The 17,613-nt window shown below is 54.6% G+C and overlaps 1 protein-coding gene across 3 annotated transcripts in view; it reads right to left on the reverse strand.

Annotated features, from left to right (window-relative positions):
• Positions 1-357: 357 nt before the first annotated feature.
• Positions 358-17,613, reverse strand: part of Rxra (retinoid X receptor alpha) — an 87,769-nt gene continuing 70,513 nt past the window's right edge. For all 3 annotated transcript variants that reach the window (XM_048431848.3, XM_085681466.2, XM_085681465.2), the window contains exons 5-10: positions 14,668-14,837; positions 10,927-11,056; positions 8,999-9,131; positions 7,063-7,154; positions 5,553-5,658; positions 358-3,802 (exon numbers count right to left, since the gene is read on the reverse strand). In XM_048431848.3, coding sequence (XP_048287805.2) covers positions 3,655-3,802; positions 5,553-5,658; positions 7,063-7,154; positions 8,999-9,131; positions 10,927-11,056; positions 14,668-14,837 — 779 coding nt within the window. In that variant the 3' untranslated portion in view covers positions 358-3,654. The remainder of the gene's footprint in view (positions 3,803-5,552; positions 5,659-7,062; positions 7,155-8,998; positions 9,132-10,926; positions 11,057-14,667; positions 14,838-17,613) is intronic.

Below are 17,613 nucleotides of genomic sequence, written 5' to 3' on the forward strand. Positions count from 1 at the left end.
AGACAAAGGGCATTTATCATATGAGATGGCACAAATGGGGTATTGTTAACCTGTAATTAATCAGGCAGTTAGATGACATCATGTACCTGGGGCCCTCCGTGTGAACCTCTTGCCCACTGCACCCAGCACAGAGGTAGGTGCACGAGGGCCAGGCTGGGCAGACAGCAACACACGGTCCTTGCAAGTGTCCACAAGCTGGTACCCATTGGAGAGGGGTTCCAGGGGAGTGCATCACAGCAGAGCAGACGTGGACCCAGAGGGGAAAGAAACAGGGGAAGAAAGTTGGGTACTGGAGCTGACCACAAGCCCTCCCACTCCCATCACCCCACATATCTACAACTCCCAAGACAGGACAGATGCGAACCGAATGAGATATATTCTGAAACGCTCATATTTGTCTCTCCTCTCACGTTTTTCTGTGTTTCTTTTCTACAATCCTGAGACTGCTGTTCATCAACCCCCAGCGTCTGCGCCACAATGTCCCAGAGAGCAGTTACGCAGGGAAGTCATTTCACAGTCAGACGAGTGGCGGCCAGGCCGGCAGGCAGGCAGGCACCGAGGACAGAACAAGGCTGTTCAAATCACCAAGAAGGGGAAGGAAACCCTGCCGGTTGCGGCCCTCCCTCCCTTCAAAGGAAGTGTCTCTCTGTGCTGTTCTCACGAGTCTTCAGTCTCCTCGGGAGGGCCTCCTCTGCCATCTCAGCGTCCTGGTGTCCCCACGCTTCTCAACACTCCAAAGCAGAGACAAAACAGGTGCCCCGCCATGCCACCCAGTTTACATGAGGGATAAAATTACATTTGTACAAAAATAGATTCATTTACCCTTCCCGGTGCGTTAAACATTCCTCTATCTTTACTCCCTGCGGACGCGGCATCCTCCCCACAGTGGCCGCACATCCCAGCTAAGGCATGGCTAGAGATCAGGGCACTCCAGCCCTGCAGCATCTGAAAATAGATGCATCTCCTGCCTCCAGAGTCACCAGAGCCTGACTTCCCCACAGAAGGGGACCTCAGGTCCTTGCTCACAAGAAGCAAATGTACAGGAAAATGGGAAAGTCTTGATTAAAAAGAACACAAAACATCGGGAACTGTGCCGCATCTCCTGCCACTGCGGCCTCTGCAGTCTCTGGACAGCACATACGTGTTCACAACACACACCTGTGTGTACGGGGACCAGGTCACATACCCTGATTCTGTGATGGGGACAGCAAATGATTAGCCACTGGTTGCCTGCTCCAGCCAGGTCTTCTGGAATCCCAGGGGAGGGGGCGCAGATGTCCCTGGGCACTGTCACCAAACTGTCTAGTATCCACAGGGATACGGTAATTTGGAAAACTGAGGGTGTGGGGCCAAATTCCCTCAGTGACTGTGGTTTCAGGGTGACACGGGCCAGAAGCTGCCACAGGCTCTGTGGTCATCGTCACTTCTCAGCCATAGGAGCCCCAAGTGAATCTCCAAGCAGGGGGGTGACACAGATGAAGAATATGGCCCAGAAGCAGCAGTGTGGATGTCATATGACCATCGGTGGCAGTCATCCAACGAGGCTGAGGTTGGCATGGGTGCAGGGTGGCTAATGAGCTGGCATTAGTGCTATCTTTAGAAAATTAAAGATTGTCCCACCAAAATAATAATAACAATAATAATTACAATCACCTTAATTGAACCAGATTGGTAACTGACTAAACGTCTGGTTAAATGAACCCAATTCTTTCCTCAGTGACACCACGCCCACACCTCCCCTGCAAACAAACAGCACTGTACACACAATGATGATGACAATGAGGCTAAAGGAACAGGAAGGCCCACCAGGGAGTCTACCGTGACAAGCAGTGACAGGTAAGGCTATGTGGACCACTGAGACTAGGGGCCATGGCCCCAGTTCCTGAAAGCCAGCCGAGCCCAGACACAGCAGCATCCCAGAGTCAGCCCCAGGACCCTCTCTGCTGGAGCCAGGAACTATTCTCAGTGGCTCAGAAGAACACAGGGCATAGCATATAATTGGGCCAGCATAAACAAAGGGAGCCATGGTCTGCAGAAGGCACAGCGCTAGGTGTGGACTGGGGACTCTGTACCCTTCTGCTTGGTGCTACCATTTCTCAAAGGCTGCACGGGGTTTCTAGGAAAGCCTAGAAGGGGAAGCTGGCTGGTCCTGGGAACTGTGATGTCTCCGACACACATCTCTCATGCCACCACATGGAGAAAGCGGCTACAGGGAAGATGCTTCTGCAACCTTCTTTAGGTGCCTCAGCTGACTCTGGTTAGGGACACTGAAAAGGTGGAAAATGAATGTGTCCTTCCTTATAGAGCCTATGAAACTGGCTCCTCCTACCCACTACCTCCAGGCCCAACTAGATGGCTGGTTCCCTGAGGGTCTTCCTCTCTTACCGCTTTGCACCAACGGGAGACCAGCTGTTGGGGAGGCAGTGTGGTCATCCCCACGAAGGCCCCTGCTCCTGACAAACCTGGGCCCCTGGGTGTGGGACTAGATCATGAAGACTGGGACCCAGGGAGGCCTTGCAGTGCAATCAAGGCTGTTCGAGCAGAGAGGCACACGCAGAGCCTGAGAGGAAGCCACATGCACAAAGCTGAAGCCCGAGTCCACACCCTGCCGTCTGAGCAGGTGTGAAAAAGCCCTTGCTTGAGTAAGATTCTGGACATTGTCCACAGACAACATCATACCAAGAGGAATCCCAGAAAGGCCCATCAGCATTCCTCACAGAAGCGACCAGTCCAATAAGGGGTCCATGCAAGAGTCCCACACCAGGACACAGTCACCTTTCATATCTGCCTGGCCCATCCCCAAGTCCCTCTGGCCCCCTTTCAGGAAACCAGACAACAACCCTCTTCCTTCCCTGAGCCTCAGGATGTCCGGTGTCCTACAAGAGGCCAGCAAAAGGACAGTCCATGTGTTGCCCACAGGACCACTGAGTTAGAAAGCCAGGGGTAGCCTTCCAGGATGATCCTTGGCACCACCTTGCAGACCACAAAGGAAGATTTGGACTAGGGAAAAGACAGGCCACCACAGTTGGCTAACCTAACCTGGGCTGATGAGACATATGGTGCGGGACAATGACACAAAAACGAACGAGGCGGACACAACAGAGAACCTCCAGCCCATGCAGCCTCGCAGGGGTCCCAGGATCCCGCACAGTGGCTGTGGTGACATCTCAGGATATCTTTGGAAACAGGCTTTACAGGTTAGCTATGACCCAAGGGGATAGGACCTGTTCCCTCTTGACCCCAGGTGGATTCCCACCCTAGCTGGGTACCAGGACTCTGAACAGGCAAAGAGGGGCCACTCCCAACAGAGGTGCCACATGGGCATGTCGAAAACCAGCGACAGCAAACAGTGACTAGAACAAGCCCTTCTCCCAGCTCCTGTAGCTCCAGAAGCACCCCAAGCCCCTCAGGGTGACAGCAAGGAGGCCTCAGAGCCTGACGTGAGGGAGGGGGCTGGCTGGGTCTCAACCAGCTCTGGCCATGACCCTGGCCAAGCAGTAATAAAGATGACAAGGTGGTGACGCATCTTTTGATACCATAGGGACATTGCACCCCCAAAGGTCCACACGGGCCAGCAGAAAGAGCAGGGACAGGGCGGGAGCTGAGCAGCTGTGTCCAGGCAGGGCGCAGGACCGGCGCACAAGTGGCAGGGGCCTAGGTGGTTTGATGTGGGGCCTCCAGCATCTCCATAAGGAAGGTGTCAATGGGCGTGTCCCCGATGAGCTTGAAGAAGAAGAGGTGCTCCAGGCACTTGAGCCCGATGGAGCGCAGTGCAGGCAGGCGCAGCAGCAGCTTGGCGAACCTGCAGGATAGAAGAGAATAAGGATTTGCAAAGAGACCAGGCGGGGCTTCCCCTCTCCAGTGACCTGTCACTTCCCTAGAGACCAGCTGGGACCAGTGGCCTGGGACCCGAGTCTGGCCTGCAGAGGAAGCTGCCTGAGTTCACCGGTCAGGAAGATGGAGCAAGGAACTGGAGAAAGGGAGCTCCTTAGAGACCAAAGAGCACAAAGGGTAGGGTGAGATGCATCAAGATCCACGGGGCCCTGGAATGGAAGCGGGAAGACTACTGTTGGCCAGGACAGGCCCAACAGGATTTGGGAGAGAGAAGTTACAAGTGTGGGCTTGCTCCACGGGCAATGGGGAGCCACAGCAAAAATGTAAGCAGGTAAGAGCATGAATGGATTTGTGCGCGAGAGAGGCCTCTGCAAGAGCAGTTACCTTCTAGAGGCAGGAGGACCTGCCCTAGGAAGAGGCAACAGAAAGATCTGTGGGCAGCCTCGAGGGTAACATACCCAGTACTCAATGGGTGACTGAAAAGCCACAGGGTGGGGACCCCCATTGGAGGTGGAGCCGGCAGTGAGCTGGGGAATTCTGTGCTCCAGCAGGAATGTCAGCTTCCCACGAGCATCCCAGCATGGTGTGCAGGCCCCTCCCCAGAAAGGACTCTGCTGGGCTACTGACTAGGTGCTGGGAAGGGCCCTGGGTCCCTCTACCCCCGGAGTATTTCCCGGACAAAAGACTGATAGGTGCGGGAAAGGAGCCTAAGGGCTCATGGAAGACAGACGTCCAAGCCAATCAGCCACGGCAGACACGAAAGGATAGTGTGGTGTGGGGACAGGACCTGGGGTCCCACATGTGACCCTCTGGGTCTGATCGGGGGGTCCTCCTATACACTGGAGAGGGCTCTGAGCCTCATTAATTATTAACCATGTCTTTCACTTCCAGGGAGGAAGCCCTGTGGCTGGCTGCCCCACCGTCCTCAGTTTAAAGGCATAAGCATAACTTGGAGGCTGGAGAGGCGCCAGAGAACAGGCTGTTTTCTGCTGAGCTGGCGAGATGGGCTAAGGCAGGAAGCCAGGAAAAACAAGCCGTTGCCACCCTCCTGTCCTCCTCCGGGAAGTTTCACTTTAAACCAAACCAGATGAGGACTAAGCAGCAGTGTGGACAGTTAACTATGTACATGCCAGGCAACAAGATGGGTTCGTGTGCCCATCTGCCCAGTCCTCCCCTCCCCCACCCACACCAGTCTGCAGGCTGAGAGGCGCCCCACAAGAGGAGGAGCAGAACGAAACATCAGACTGAGTCCCGGGAATGCACCATTTCTCCTTCTGAACACCTACTGTGTGCCTAGCATTACAGACCGTCCACGACCGTAGACACCAGTCTTCTCTAGGCACACTGAGAAAATGTGTGCTCCGGCTTCAGCCATCTCCCCTGCACGAGTGTAAAGCACCTACATGGTGCTGGTATTTCCAGCCCTCTTAACAGGTTCACTTTACGAGTGAAGAACAAAAGGCTTCGTATTCACAAACAATGACAAGCACCGACTGTGCACCCAGAACTGGACCAATTCTCACAATGGGGTATAGGGGAAGGTCCTCAGAGCCTGTGAGCCAGAGGGTGGCCTAGTTCCTGCTCAGAGCCTTCAAAGCATTCCACGCTGGACCTGTGGAGGACACCACTGAATTGTGGCACACAAAGGACTTCAGAGATGGGTGGCTGAGCCCAGGGGTACAGGCAGGGGCCTGTCTGGGGGTGGAGGTGCAGCTCACCTGCCTGGCTGCTCCGGATACTTGTGTTTGCAATATGCCTCTAGTGATGCGTACACCTTCTCCCTCAGCGCCTCCACCTCGGCAGGGTTTGAAAGCCCCTTGGAGTCTGTAGGAAGAAGGAAGTGGCCTCATGTCAGAGCCCCCAGACTGTCTCCAAGCCACACATAAACACAGCAGAGAGTATACATAGCTGCCCTGCAGACTCACAGCTCACAGCCCAGGGGGATGGATGCTCTAGAGTCATGCCTTCACTCTGCCACTTGAAAGCCAAGGGACCGCCAACCAGCGCCTTGACTTTCAAGGACTTAGTTTTCCCACTTTTTTCCAGGTGCCCATGAGAGATAATCAATGCTTTCAATGCTTGGGCCCCAATCAACAAGAAGAAAGCTGCAAGCCCATCACTGAGGAGCCCTGGAAGCCCCTCCTCAGAGCCTACATGCTGGCCACAATCCAGGATGCAGAAATGCCACAACCACATCACCATCATCATCAAGGCACAGTGTCTCCATGCAAATACTGGTCTGGGTCTGGGGCTCCTTGGACTTTGTCAGACGTTCAACTAACCTAGTTCCTGACAGTTCCTCTCTCTCTCCTCCATAACCCCTGGCCAAGACCTCCCTGGTTCCCCAAGCCTCCAGCCAGGTCGCACAGACCTAACCTGGGATCTGTCGGTCTGGCCCAGGAATTACAGACTGGTGAGCTATCATGGGTATGCCCCTGCCCCTCCATACCTTCCACCTACCATGGAAAGGGTTGATGAGCCCTATCTGTCAAGCCTCCAACCCACATACAATCCCCTCCCCAGCAGACAAGGATGAACTTTCAAACACAAAAGCCCTGCATACCCCGCTGGACCAAGGGCCCCAGCCTCAGCAGCTCCCGAGGGCCTAGTTAGATCTACCCCCAAGCCCGCGGGCCATCCCCCAGAATCCTTGAATCTCTTCCCAAGGATCCCACACTCTCAACTATACTATGCTTCCATCACCACATGGAGTGGCCACTAATGGCATCTGTCACCAGCCCAGAGCTGTGAGCCCAGGCCTGGCCCACTCCTCACACTACAGCCTCCCATTGCACGGTGCTGTACAGAAGACAGTGTCCTAGCCTTTGTGACAGCAACAGCTTGGAGGCCTCGAATACCGTGGCTTCAGAGTCCCAGAAAGTACTTGCTATCCTTGGGAAGCTGCTCTCTGCAACTCCAAACACCCTTGAAGCTAAAGTTCAAGACAGTATGGGCTGCCCTCAGGATACCTAACAGGATGACATGATCACCAACCCCACCCTGGGAGCTCACTGTGACGGAAGACCACTGTGGACAGCAGAGCCCACTAGTGCCAAGTGGTTATACAGAGAGCCACTTGGACCTCTTGGTTAAGTCTCGATACAAGTGGAGGCACAAGATTGCTGTCTATTGTGATGGGGACACCGGGCCCTGAAAGTCAAGGTGTGAGGCAGAGCAGCCAGGAAGACACAAGTGCCCTTGGCCACACGGGAGGCAGGAGGGCTATACCAGGGTTGAAGAGGACGATGGCACGCAGGCAGCCCAGTTCCGTCTTGTCCATCTGCATGTCACGCATCTTAGACACCAGCTCCGTTAGCACCCTGCAGGAAAAAAAGCAGGTATCAAGGTCCACGTTAGATATAGCCTTACTAGAGCACCACCAAGGGAGACTCACTGGATTCCTGGGATGCCCAGGGTAGGCTGAGCGTAGCTGGATGCACTGGGCCTGGTCAGGGCCATAGGAGAAAAGCATCACCACGAGCCCATAGTTCTTTGCAGGGAGGGATCCTCCACTACCCCATGGCTGTCTGGGAATCTGGAGAAACCCCAAGACTGCTGAGTCAGGAAGAGCTGAGACAAGATCTCCTGCTGGGTGGCCATTCCTGGTTGCCCTGCACTCAGGGCTGCTTCCCTTAGCTCTAGGTTAGACTGTCCACTGGGACAAAGCCTCATCACCACACATCGCACAGCCTCCTCAGCAAGACAGGAACTGCTCCAAGTGCCTGCATGTGTCTTTACCCCACTCAACACGATTGCAGCTTGGAAGAATCCTAGGCCCCACTCCCGTGCCAGCCAGTCTCTCTGACCTCAGCAGCAAGGAGGAGCCCTGTCATTAAGGGTCAGACTCCACACCCCACTCACTTTGACAGTGAGGATAAGCTGGGACCTCTCCAATCAGTGCTTGGGATCCCCAGGAAATCTACGGATAAGGCCCCCAGCACTGTCACTTCACTGCTAGCTAGACATGTGGGTAGGGCGACATTCTCCAAAACCAGACTCCAGAGGGCTAAGCCCCAATACCGTCCCCTGTGGAGTGGCCGCACATGTGAGCTTGTCAAAGGCCCCCAGAAGGCTTGCAGCACAGAGCCCGGCACTGACTGAGGTGGCATTTGCCCCATCTGTGGTCACAAACACTTCTGTACTAATGCACTCTGTCTGTGTGTTCTAACCTGTCTTTTCCTGGGAAGAGCTCCGTCTGTGTACTGTCTCCTCTATCGCAGGGAGTACAGGTGGGTGGCTTTGCCCACCTCCAGCTTCAAGGCTCTGAAGCGCAGGGACTCACCGGCCCCACCCCAGCCCTGCTCCCTCCTAAGGGCCTGTTCATTCTTACGTCCCCTGTGCCATCCCCAGCCTCTCAACTTCAGCTGCCACTGAGGTCTGGCATGGGCCCTCAGCTTGTACAGGCAGTCGAAAGGACAAGCAGCCACAGTACCTCACCTGGTGGGCATAAGCAAGACAGGCAATTCAGGAGAGGAAGTGGGTGGGGCCAGGCGGCCACTGGACACGCCTGCACTCCAGGCTGCTCCTTTGAGAAGCAGCTAAGGCAGTGCAGAGGCACACATTCATGCCCGCTGCGGGTGTGAGGCCCAGCAGATCAGAAACACCAGCCACTCAGTGCTAGTTCAGGGCACAGGTTACCCTGGGGCTACAGCACCACTGCTTCTGTCTGGGACGTGCCAAATGTTGACACTTACAAAGCCGTACCAGAAACATAATCTGTTTTTGTTAACCAAGTGCAGCTGTCCTTGTAGATACACAGATCACAAAGAAGGAAGGCTGCCTATGGCCTCAACTCCCCTGACACTGGACTCCACAGACGACAGTCTCCATATGTCTGGCCTGCGTTTTCCACACTGATGTCTTTCCTAAGTAGAGGCTGTGCCCAACAGGGCAAGAAGAGACCAAGGGGCCTGTTGTCCACAAAGATAGCCCCACCCTGCCTACCTGTTGAAGACGGCCCAACCACTCAAGAGGGCAACTACCCCACCGACCTGCTGAATACAATGCATATTTAGCCAATTTGGTCAAAAATGGTCCCCAACCCTCTACCCATCAAAGATGATGCTACACCACTCATGTGATAAAGATGGCATCCATTCTACCTACTTATCAAAGATCATACCTATCTTGCCCCACCTACCAAAGACAATGCCACCCGGCTCACCTGTCAAAGATGGCGCCCACCCCAGCACTGTGAGCGCTGTTCCGGTGTACATGCAGGCCAGTGGCAAGGAGGATCCCATCTTTCACAGCTATGGAACGGTGGGAGAAGGAGGCAATAAGCAGCTCGTTCCAGCCTGGGGAGGGAGGGAGAAAAGCATACGGTCACTCCGCTGCTTCTGTGACCCCCATCACTGTCCCTTCCCCCACCTCTGGAAGCGGCATGTTCAGGACCCAATTCTTTCCACACCCAAGTCAAGGGTCCCAAAGAGCGACTCCAGCAAGTGTCGCCCAGAGGTGGCACTAAGTGTGAGCAACGCCTATTCCTTCTACCAGGTACACTGGCAATGTGTCATCCCTGAGCACCCTGCACCAAGCACACCCCTAACAAATTCAGGGCAAAACGGAAGCTTCTTTCTGTACCTGAAGAGGGCTCGTGCCTCGGAGGGGTTGGGAGAACTCCCAAAGACTTCCCTTGGGATGGCTACTACGGAATGACTAATGCTAGTCTGGGCCGTGTGGAGCGCCACAAGAGTTGAGTACTGAGAGGGAAAGCCTCCTTGGAGCCATGCATCCCAGGTCCCAGTACTAAGCAACCACAGCTGCTGTGCAAGCACTAAGAAGGGGTGTGGGGGAGGGGGATAAGGAGAGGACTCCGCACAAACAGCCAGGGGCTCCTCAACAGGGCACTGCACAAGCCTGCTCAACACCTGTGTCCTGGGATCCCAGGCCCCATGGTTCCCCTCTCATGGCTGCCAGCCTACATGGACATACTTATCCATCTTACACAGGAGAAACTGAGGCAGCCAGCACTTGAGAGGTGGGGTCTGTTATGCTTCTTGCCACAGGTCCAACCAACTTGGATACTAGAGATCACTCCCAGAACCATGACCTCAGGGACCCCACAAGAGCATGTGGGGCAAACTGTGCCCCATCTCATTTCTAGGCAATTGAGCCCTACACTGACCGGGCCACCTGAGGCCCCAACCTAGGGCCATCTCTTTCACATGGGTTGCCATGCCTCAGTGGCTAGGGCAAAGACCTGGACAGTTGTACACCTAGATAGCGTGCTTCCCAGAGCATCAGAGGAATCTGTGTTCACAAAGTGGGCCACACACCATCGTATAACAAATCCACCCAGGCAGAGGCAAACATGGCAGGATCCATTTTGCTCATCTCGGCAACCCATGCCCACCAACAGATTCTTTCAAGTGGAAGGCAGAAAGGCAAGGGTTTGTGTGAGCCTCACCCCCACCAAATAGCTTCCAAAACATTCCATGATGTACAGGAATCCACCTACATGGCTCATTTTATCTACTGGGGTGGGCTGAGCTGAGGCTGAAAGCCCTTGGTGCAGGCAGAAAACCCAAAGCAGTTGAGGATCTCAGGCGCCTCAGGACAGCACAGCCTCCAGGGTCCTTCACAGAAGTGAGGCAAGTGTCAACTGTCATCACAGCTCCGCAGCGAGCAAGCGCTGCAGATGCCATTCCCAACACATCCCCATCTCTCCACAGGCAGGAATATGAGCTAAGAATCCTAACTTTGGCACCCTCCTGGTCACTTGGTGGAATCCAACCAATGTTAATAAAGATTCTTCCTTATTATGTGTTAATAAGGAAGAATCAAGACAACCTGCAGAGCTAGCCCCATGCCAAGTTCCAAAGCTACACTCCTACCAAGCAGAGTCCCTTTTGGTGAGTATGAGAGACACCGCTTATGTTCCACACACTTGCATCAAGACCTCTGCTCAGAAAAGGACCTGCAGCTCCCAGAGGACAAGGTTGCAGAGGTCACAGAGACCTGGTGGGCAACCTGATGAGACCCTTTACTGACATCCTTGGCTGGAAGAGAGAAGTAGCTCTAGATAGAAGGGTTAACGCTCACCACCACTCGCAGCCTCCTGCCCCAGCCTCACCCAGCCTGGCTACTCACCTGCCCGAAGCAGGATGACCTGGTCGTCCAGAGGCAGCTCAGAGAAGTGCGGGATCCTCTTGGCCCACTCCACAAGAGTGAAGAGCTGCTTGTCTGCCGCTTGGCAGATGTTGGTAACGGGGTCATTTGGCTGGAGTGGAGGAAGGACACCAATCAAGTCTCACACCACTGGTATCCTGACAGAACGCCACCCCACACAAAAAACACCCCTGGGGCAGAGTCCCAGTACCCACATACCAACCCCTGGCATCTGAGACCTGACACAATGAAAGGACTTTGAAGAAGAGACCCAATCACAATACCAGGGATGGGGAATGACCCTGGCTTAATGGAGTTGGTCTAGTATCATGCCAGAGGTCATCAGAAGAAGTAGGAGGCTGAGAGTCTGAAGGAATGTATCAAGAAAAGCGGATTAGGGCACGTGGCTGACCTGAAGCTGGCAGGAGCCCCAAGCCAGGGAGTTAGAGACCTCCAAATGCAGGAAAGGCAGGAGGACTCAGTCCTGCCAATGTCCTGACCGTTGCCCAACAAGACAACATAGGGACACACAGATCAACGACAGAAGATAGCAGACTTTGTACCAAGGAAGCCACTGGATTTGTGGCACTTTGTGGGAGCAGCCCACACCCCTGAAGAAGAGGAACAGATATGGGAGAGGAGCCATGTAAGAGGCAGGTGAGGGAGCTGAGCTGGGGCCAGACCCCATCTTGATGGTAACAGGAACCCATCCAGGGGAGACATTCTAACAGACACGGATCTGGAAACTCGGGGCAGTCCATGCTTGGTCCAGATTCCAGGTCACAGGGAGAGAGGGCGTGTCATTAGAACCCTTCCAGAAAGTTCTGCCCAGAAGAGGAACACCCAGTCCTTCTGGGTGAGGAGGCTCATCTGGGGCCTTACAGTAGACTGGGAAGTCTATCCCAGTGCCTGGCAGGTGGGCTATGGCCATGGCCCTCTGATCTCAAAGTGTGGTAGGTAACAGTACCCCAGAACAGGACACAGGACTCCTGGCTTTGAAAACGGAAGAGGCCGAGCATCAGAAGAGAGAATCGCCTGTCTTAGAAGGACTTCAGCTGACAGAAACCATCTGGTCGGCAGTGACATTCAGTCTAAACAGCCAGGCCAGTGTGAAGGGCCTGTAAGGGCTCAGTGAAAGGCAGTTGACAACTCGGCTTCACACCGCTGGCCTGGCAGGACTGATGGCCGGAGAAGCCTAGAGCTGCAAGGGCAGGTGATGTCAGTACAAGATCCCCAGGACAGAGTCGAGAGGGGTGCTGATGTCACCCAGCCACGGAGAGTCATAACACAACAGGTACCAGAGACTCTGCTTAGCCTTTAGGCTTGTCTACTGCCTGGTCCTGCCTGTTAGCCAAAGCAGCGTCACTCCACGGTTGTCTTCCTTGCCTGCCACCTGGCAAGGTGGGAGGCAATGAGTGTGGGCACGAATTCAGCTGAGGGAATACACGGGCCAGACGACAAGGCAAAGATCACACTCACGCTCTGTGATCTTTGCCTTGCCACACGAAACAGTTTTCTCTCTGGCTGCCCTACTGAATCCTAGACTGCCACAATGCCACTGTGGTTGGGAAAAAGAGCCCAAAGCTATTCCTGGGCTGACTGTGACCTCTGCAGCCACGTGCACGTGTGCCATCTGTCAGGACTGGGCAGAAGGCTGGAGCAGAGGACCAGAGAAGGAAGGAGGCAGGCCCTGCACAGGTGTGAGGGCCAGCACAGCGGCAACTATCTATCTGGAGGGCTGTCTGGGAGGGAGGGGCTGGGTGGGCTCTGGCTCGGACCGACTCCATCTTACTGTATAGCTTCACTCCTCTGAACTGGCTCCACAGCAGACATTTAATGAGCCACTGCCTGCCAAGGAGGTGTGGTCACAAGACCACCCAGGCAGGGCCCAGAGGGGCCAGCAGCCCATCTGTGAGGCTAGGTGCTGCCTATCTGGCCTCTTTAGCTTGCAACTGAGGAAAGAAATACGCGGTCCATGTATGGATCAGATCAATGCCAGTCACAGGAAGCTAGGAGGACAATGACCTTCTACTGGGTAACTCTGAAGACCTGCCCCCTCACGGGAGGATGGCAAAGGCACTGTCAGAGGACATTACCAACAACAGCCTTACGTGACCTCAGTCACCCTTCACAGCCCAGGCAACCACCCGTAGGATCCTATTCCACAAGGTAGAATCCTGATGCTGCCCTCCCCTCCTTTCCAGGACTGGCAAGGAGTCAGAGGACAGGACCCTGGCCAGAGCACTGGGCAGGTTCAAGTGGGGAAGGTGTTCTGTGGTCTCCATGGTGGAGAAGTATCATAACACAGCCAGGGTTGGGTCCCCAAAAAGAGGCTATCCATAAGGCCCTACACCTTCTCCCCAGTAAGGCATCCCCGGGCCTTAGACACAGGAGAGGTGGGTAGTGGGGGTGGGGGTGGGGTGAGACAGTGATTCTGTCACAGGGCCTCCCAAGTATGCAAGAGGGGATTTCCACTCATAGACTACAGAGGGGGAAGAGACATGTCTAAGCCCCTGGGAGAGCTCAGACACACCCCACTGACTCCTGGGATAGCCTACTATGCCACTGCCCTGTGCCTAAAGCTGAAGGGAAAGAGCCAGTGTTCTGTGTCCAGCTTGCAGCAAAAGGCTGAGGCTAGGCACCAAGGAGCAAGAGAAGACAAACATCACCCTGACTAAAAGAGAGAGAAACCATAGGGCCCTCTCTGAGGTCTACCTGGACTGGGTGTCCAATGGTTAGCCACAGGGCTCTGATCCCAGCCCAGAGGCCCACACAGAGGTCAGATGGGAGTTTGGACATAATGCTGAAAACATGGGGCAGAGGGGCCAAGAGCTTGAGACAGCATGAAGCCTGCGGGTCTGTCCAAGGTTCTGTTCTTGGATCCGCACAAGAAATGCCCCAATCTGGGACATGACTGCCGTACCTCCTCATTGGGGCCTTGGGCAAATGGAGTCTCCCACCCAAACAAGCCCATCTTGGCCAATGTTCCCTGAAGTGATGGCAGGGGGTGAGGCAGGAAGAGTCAGGGGAAAAGTACAGGTGAGAGTCCAGGAACAGGCACGGAAGCCAGAAAGTTCTGAAATCAAGACCCTGAAGGCAGCCAGGCAGAGAGCCCGCAGTGGTTTTGTCTGGGGGTTGCAGCAGTTAGAGGTGGCAGGTGGTATAGGAAGACTGTGAAGGTGGCTGTCTAGGCCATTCCTACAGGTGGCCAGTTCAAGGGTGACCAACTAGAGGAACAAGAGACACTTCTGCTTCAACAGCAGTCATGGCAGCTGCCACCCACGAGCACTTCCCTGCCGGCTCCTCCACCTTCTCACAGCAGCGAGTGGGGCAGAGGCTGCAAAGTCACCCTGAGGCCACACACTCGTGACAGCCTCAGAGCCTAGCAGCTGCCACCAAGCTTTCTGCCCAGGCTCAGCTCCCTATAGCTTCTCTGGAGAATTCTCTTGCCCTGAGATCAAGCCTCACCATGCACATGAGCCAAGACCCCACAGTGACAGCTGGCCCTGGCCCTGAGTCTGTGGACAGGGCAGACACAGCACCCCAGGTATATCCCAGGCAGAGTAGGGCACTCACAGGGTCACCCAGCAGAACAGAGGTCCCACTGTTGGGGATAAGAGACCATAGCAACCACAGGACTCTGGTCCATTGGCTGATCAAGCAGGGGGGTAAGCGAGTTAGTAACAGGGGTAAACTAAGGCAGATAAATGTCTTGAGACTCACTGAGCTGGGGTTCAGCCCCATGTTTGCCTCCACGTATGTCTCAGTCTTGGGCTCAACTGCAAGCTCGGCTTCCAGAATCTTCTCCACAGGCATGTCTTCATTGGCACTGCTGGTGGACTCCACCTCATTCTCATTCCGGTCCTTGCCTCTCTGCCGCTCCTCCTGCACGGCTATATACAGGAGACAGTCACCCGGGCTGTCTACAGTTCCTGGAACACTCCCCCATGTTCAGAGCCAGGAAGAGCTAGCTCCAAGCCAGTGCATCCACAATCCTGGAGGCCCCTCCAGGGCTTGCCGAGGGAGACAACACTCAGAGCCCAGCCTTGTATCTGCCTGTACCTGGTCACTGGGTGGCTGCACACCCTGAACACACACTGCTGGTATTTGTACCAGGAGCCCATCTGAGGTCAAGGCAGATGGCCTATGCTGGAGCTGATGGGCCACAAGAATACTAAAGCAGGTGTGAAAGACTTTGATGGTCTGAAGGTGCAGAGAAACCCAAGAAGGCTTCCTGGAAGAGGTGGGAATGGGCCTGAAGAAGAAAATAAAATGAGGAAAATAATACAGCAGAAGAAACAACATATAAACACCCCCTAGAGGCGTGCAGGGCATGCTCCTGACCAGGACAGGAAGCAATGACAGAGATGAACAGGTGACCACTGAAGTAATATGCCAGAGCAAGGGACAATTACAGTCAGAAACACGTTGGGCATGTATGAAGCATGCATCTACTGCTCCTGTGTTCTCCATGCTTAGCTCTGCAGACGGGAGAGGCACCCCAGCCTCACACAGACCACATAGCTTTGCCCCCTTCCTCCATGATGGCACAGGCCTTGCACCAGACAACAGCTCCCAGACAGCTGTGAGCGGACCAGCTCTCAGGGATGTTCGGGGAAGTGTGGCAAGAAAGAATACAGCAGCAGGGGCTGGAGAGCAGTCCAGTGAGGAGCCTCAGGAAGGAGTCAAAGAGTGTGCTTTTCCCGCTAACGGCTCCCCTGAATCTATTCTGTCTCCACCCCTGCTCAGACACCAGTAAGGTCCTAACCCCTCCCTCCACACTGTGTTCCTGCAGCAGGCTAGGTGGAGACCTGATTCTCTCTCCTCTAGACAGATGCCTAGGATAAGGCAGGCCTTTCTAAGGGCCCAAGGGTGTGACCAGTGAGATCTAAGGCTGCCACCTCAGGACCTTGGTCAGAGCTCATTCAAACCTTGTCTCCCGTTCCCTAGGTGACAGAGCACAGGTTGGCAGCATCAGAATCGCAAGGACAGGGCTGCAGCAGCCTCCTCTTCTACAGCCAGACTTACCTCCTGATCCCAGGCTCTCTGACCCACAACCCCCGTAAATGGCTTTGGAAATACAGCACAAAGGTCAACAGGAGGGATGAAGGGAGAAGGGGTTCTCATACTGCAGGGGCCTCTCTGCCTAATACCCGGGGAGCAGGCCTCTCTCACGCTCACTGCCCCTCATTCCTCCACAGCTCCCACTGTAATGCTCGGCCCAGTGGTTCCTTTTCTGCATACATCTTGTGACAGTCCTGAGTGACCTTTATTCTGCTTATTTATTCATTTTTGGTTTTGTTTTTTGTTTTTGTTCTTAGACAGGGTTTTTCTCTAACAGTCCTGACTGTTCTGGAACTTACTTTGTAGACCAGGCTGGCCTTGAACTCACTGAGATCAAGGCACTGTCTCTGCCTCCCAAGTGCTGGGATTAAAGGCGTGCGCCACCACCACACAGCAAGTGACCATTTTTTAATCCCCCGGCTACTGCTCCTTGCTGGGTCCACCAACACCATTCGGTTGAGGGTCAGACTGAACCAATACATAGCTCTCCCATGTTGGTGCTATGATCCCCAAGACTCAATGGCCTGGCTGAGGCAGAGACTTTCTAGCCGTGAAAGAGGAAAGAATGGGAGGCTGCTCTGATGTCTGCAGAACACACCAGCTGGGCTGAGGAGCTGGGCAGAGGCTGGTGTTTTGCAAGCTTGGCTCTTTTGGAAAATCTGACAGCAGGTCGGGGCTGGTGTAGAGTTGAGTGCTATGGGCAGATGGTGCCCAGCCTACAGGGGCTACAGAAGGTTGCCAGCTCCATCCCTCCCCAGCTGGGCTTCTAGGGCCCTTTATGTGGCTGCTGAGCATCTGGGTTAGGGTCACTCCGTAAGTCAGAGGACTGTGGCCCAGAGCCTGGAGAAATCAGCCCGGCAACATGAAGCAGCCCCACTGACAAGCATCTGAATAGACCAATCACAGTCAAAGGTAGAGTCAAGAAGTCTACATCCCAAGGCCCAAAGACAGAACTCTTCAGCCTCAGGCTAGGACGATGTCAACTCAACAACCTCACCTTCCCAGATGGAAGGACTCAGAGAGCCAAGTGCCACAGTAAACCACAGGCCCTGGAAGGAGAGGGTCTCCCTTGAGCAGCTGCGGTGCTTCGGGCAACTGCTTTAGCATCTCTGTACCCAACCTCCTGTAAAATGTCAGTGTGGAGTCTGCCTTCCAGAGGACCCTAAAGGAAACACCTGAAGAGGCCCGCCCCACCGTGTTGGCCCAGTTTCACTCCCCAGGAAGGGACTTCCTTGCTCTCAGAGACAGCCTTGGGATTTGAGAAGCCCAAGGGAAGGCAACCCTGAGTGCAGGCCCTCACGGCAGCCAGCTATCCCTGCGAGCTTGTCCCTGGGTGGATGAGGGGCTCTTCACACCTGCCTACTGTGCGGGGGCAGCCGAGAATTAATTAGCAAATGTTTTGTGAGGCACTTTGAAGCCTCCAAGGGCCCCAGCAGCTCAGGGCGGCATCGTTATAAATATTATCGTTTTATTTATAGACAGTGGAGGGGGCAGAGGGAGCGGGGGATTTATGTTTTGCCAGCTCAATCACCTTTTAGACGCACTCATGTTTGACTTATGCTCCACTGGCGCCGGGAAGCCTCGGGCGGGAGGCGTCTGTAAATA

This window comes from Myodes glareolus, chromosome 21 (assembly GCF_982192425.1).
Source record: "Myodes glareolus chromosome 21, mMyoGla1.1, whole genome shotgun sequence".
Classification (NCBI taxonomy): Eukaryota; Metazoa; Chordata; class Mammalia; order Rodentia; family Cricetidae; genus Myodes; species Myodes glareolus.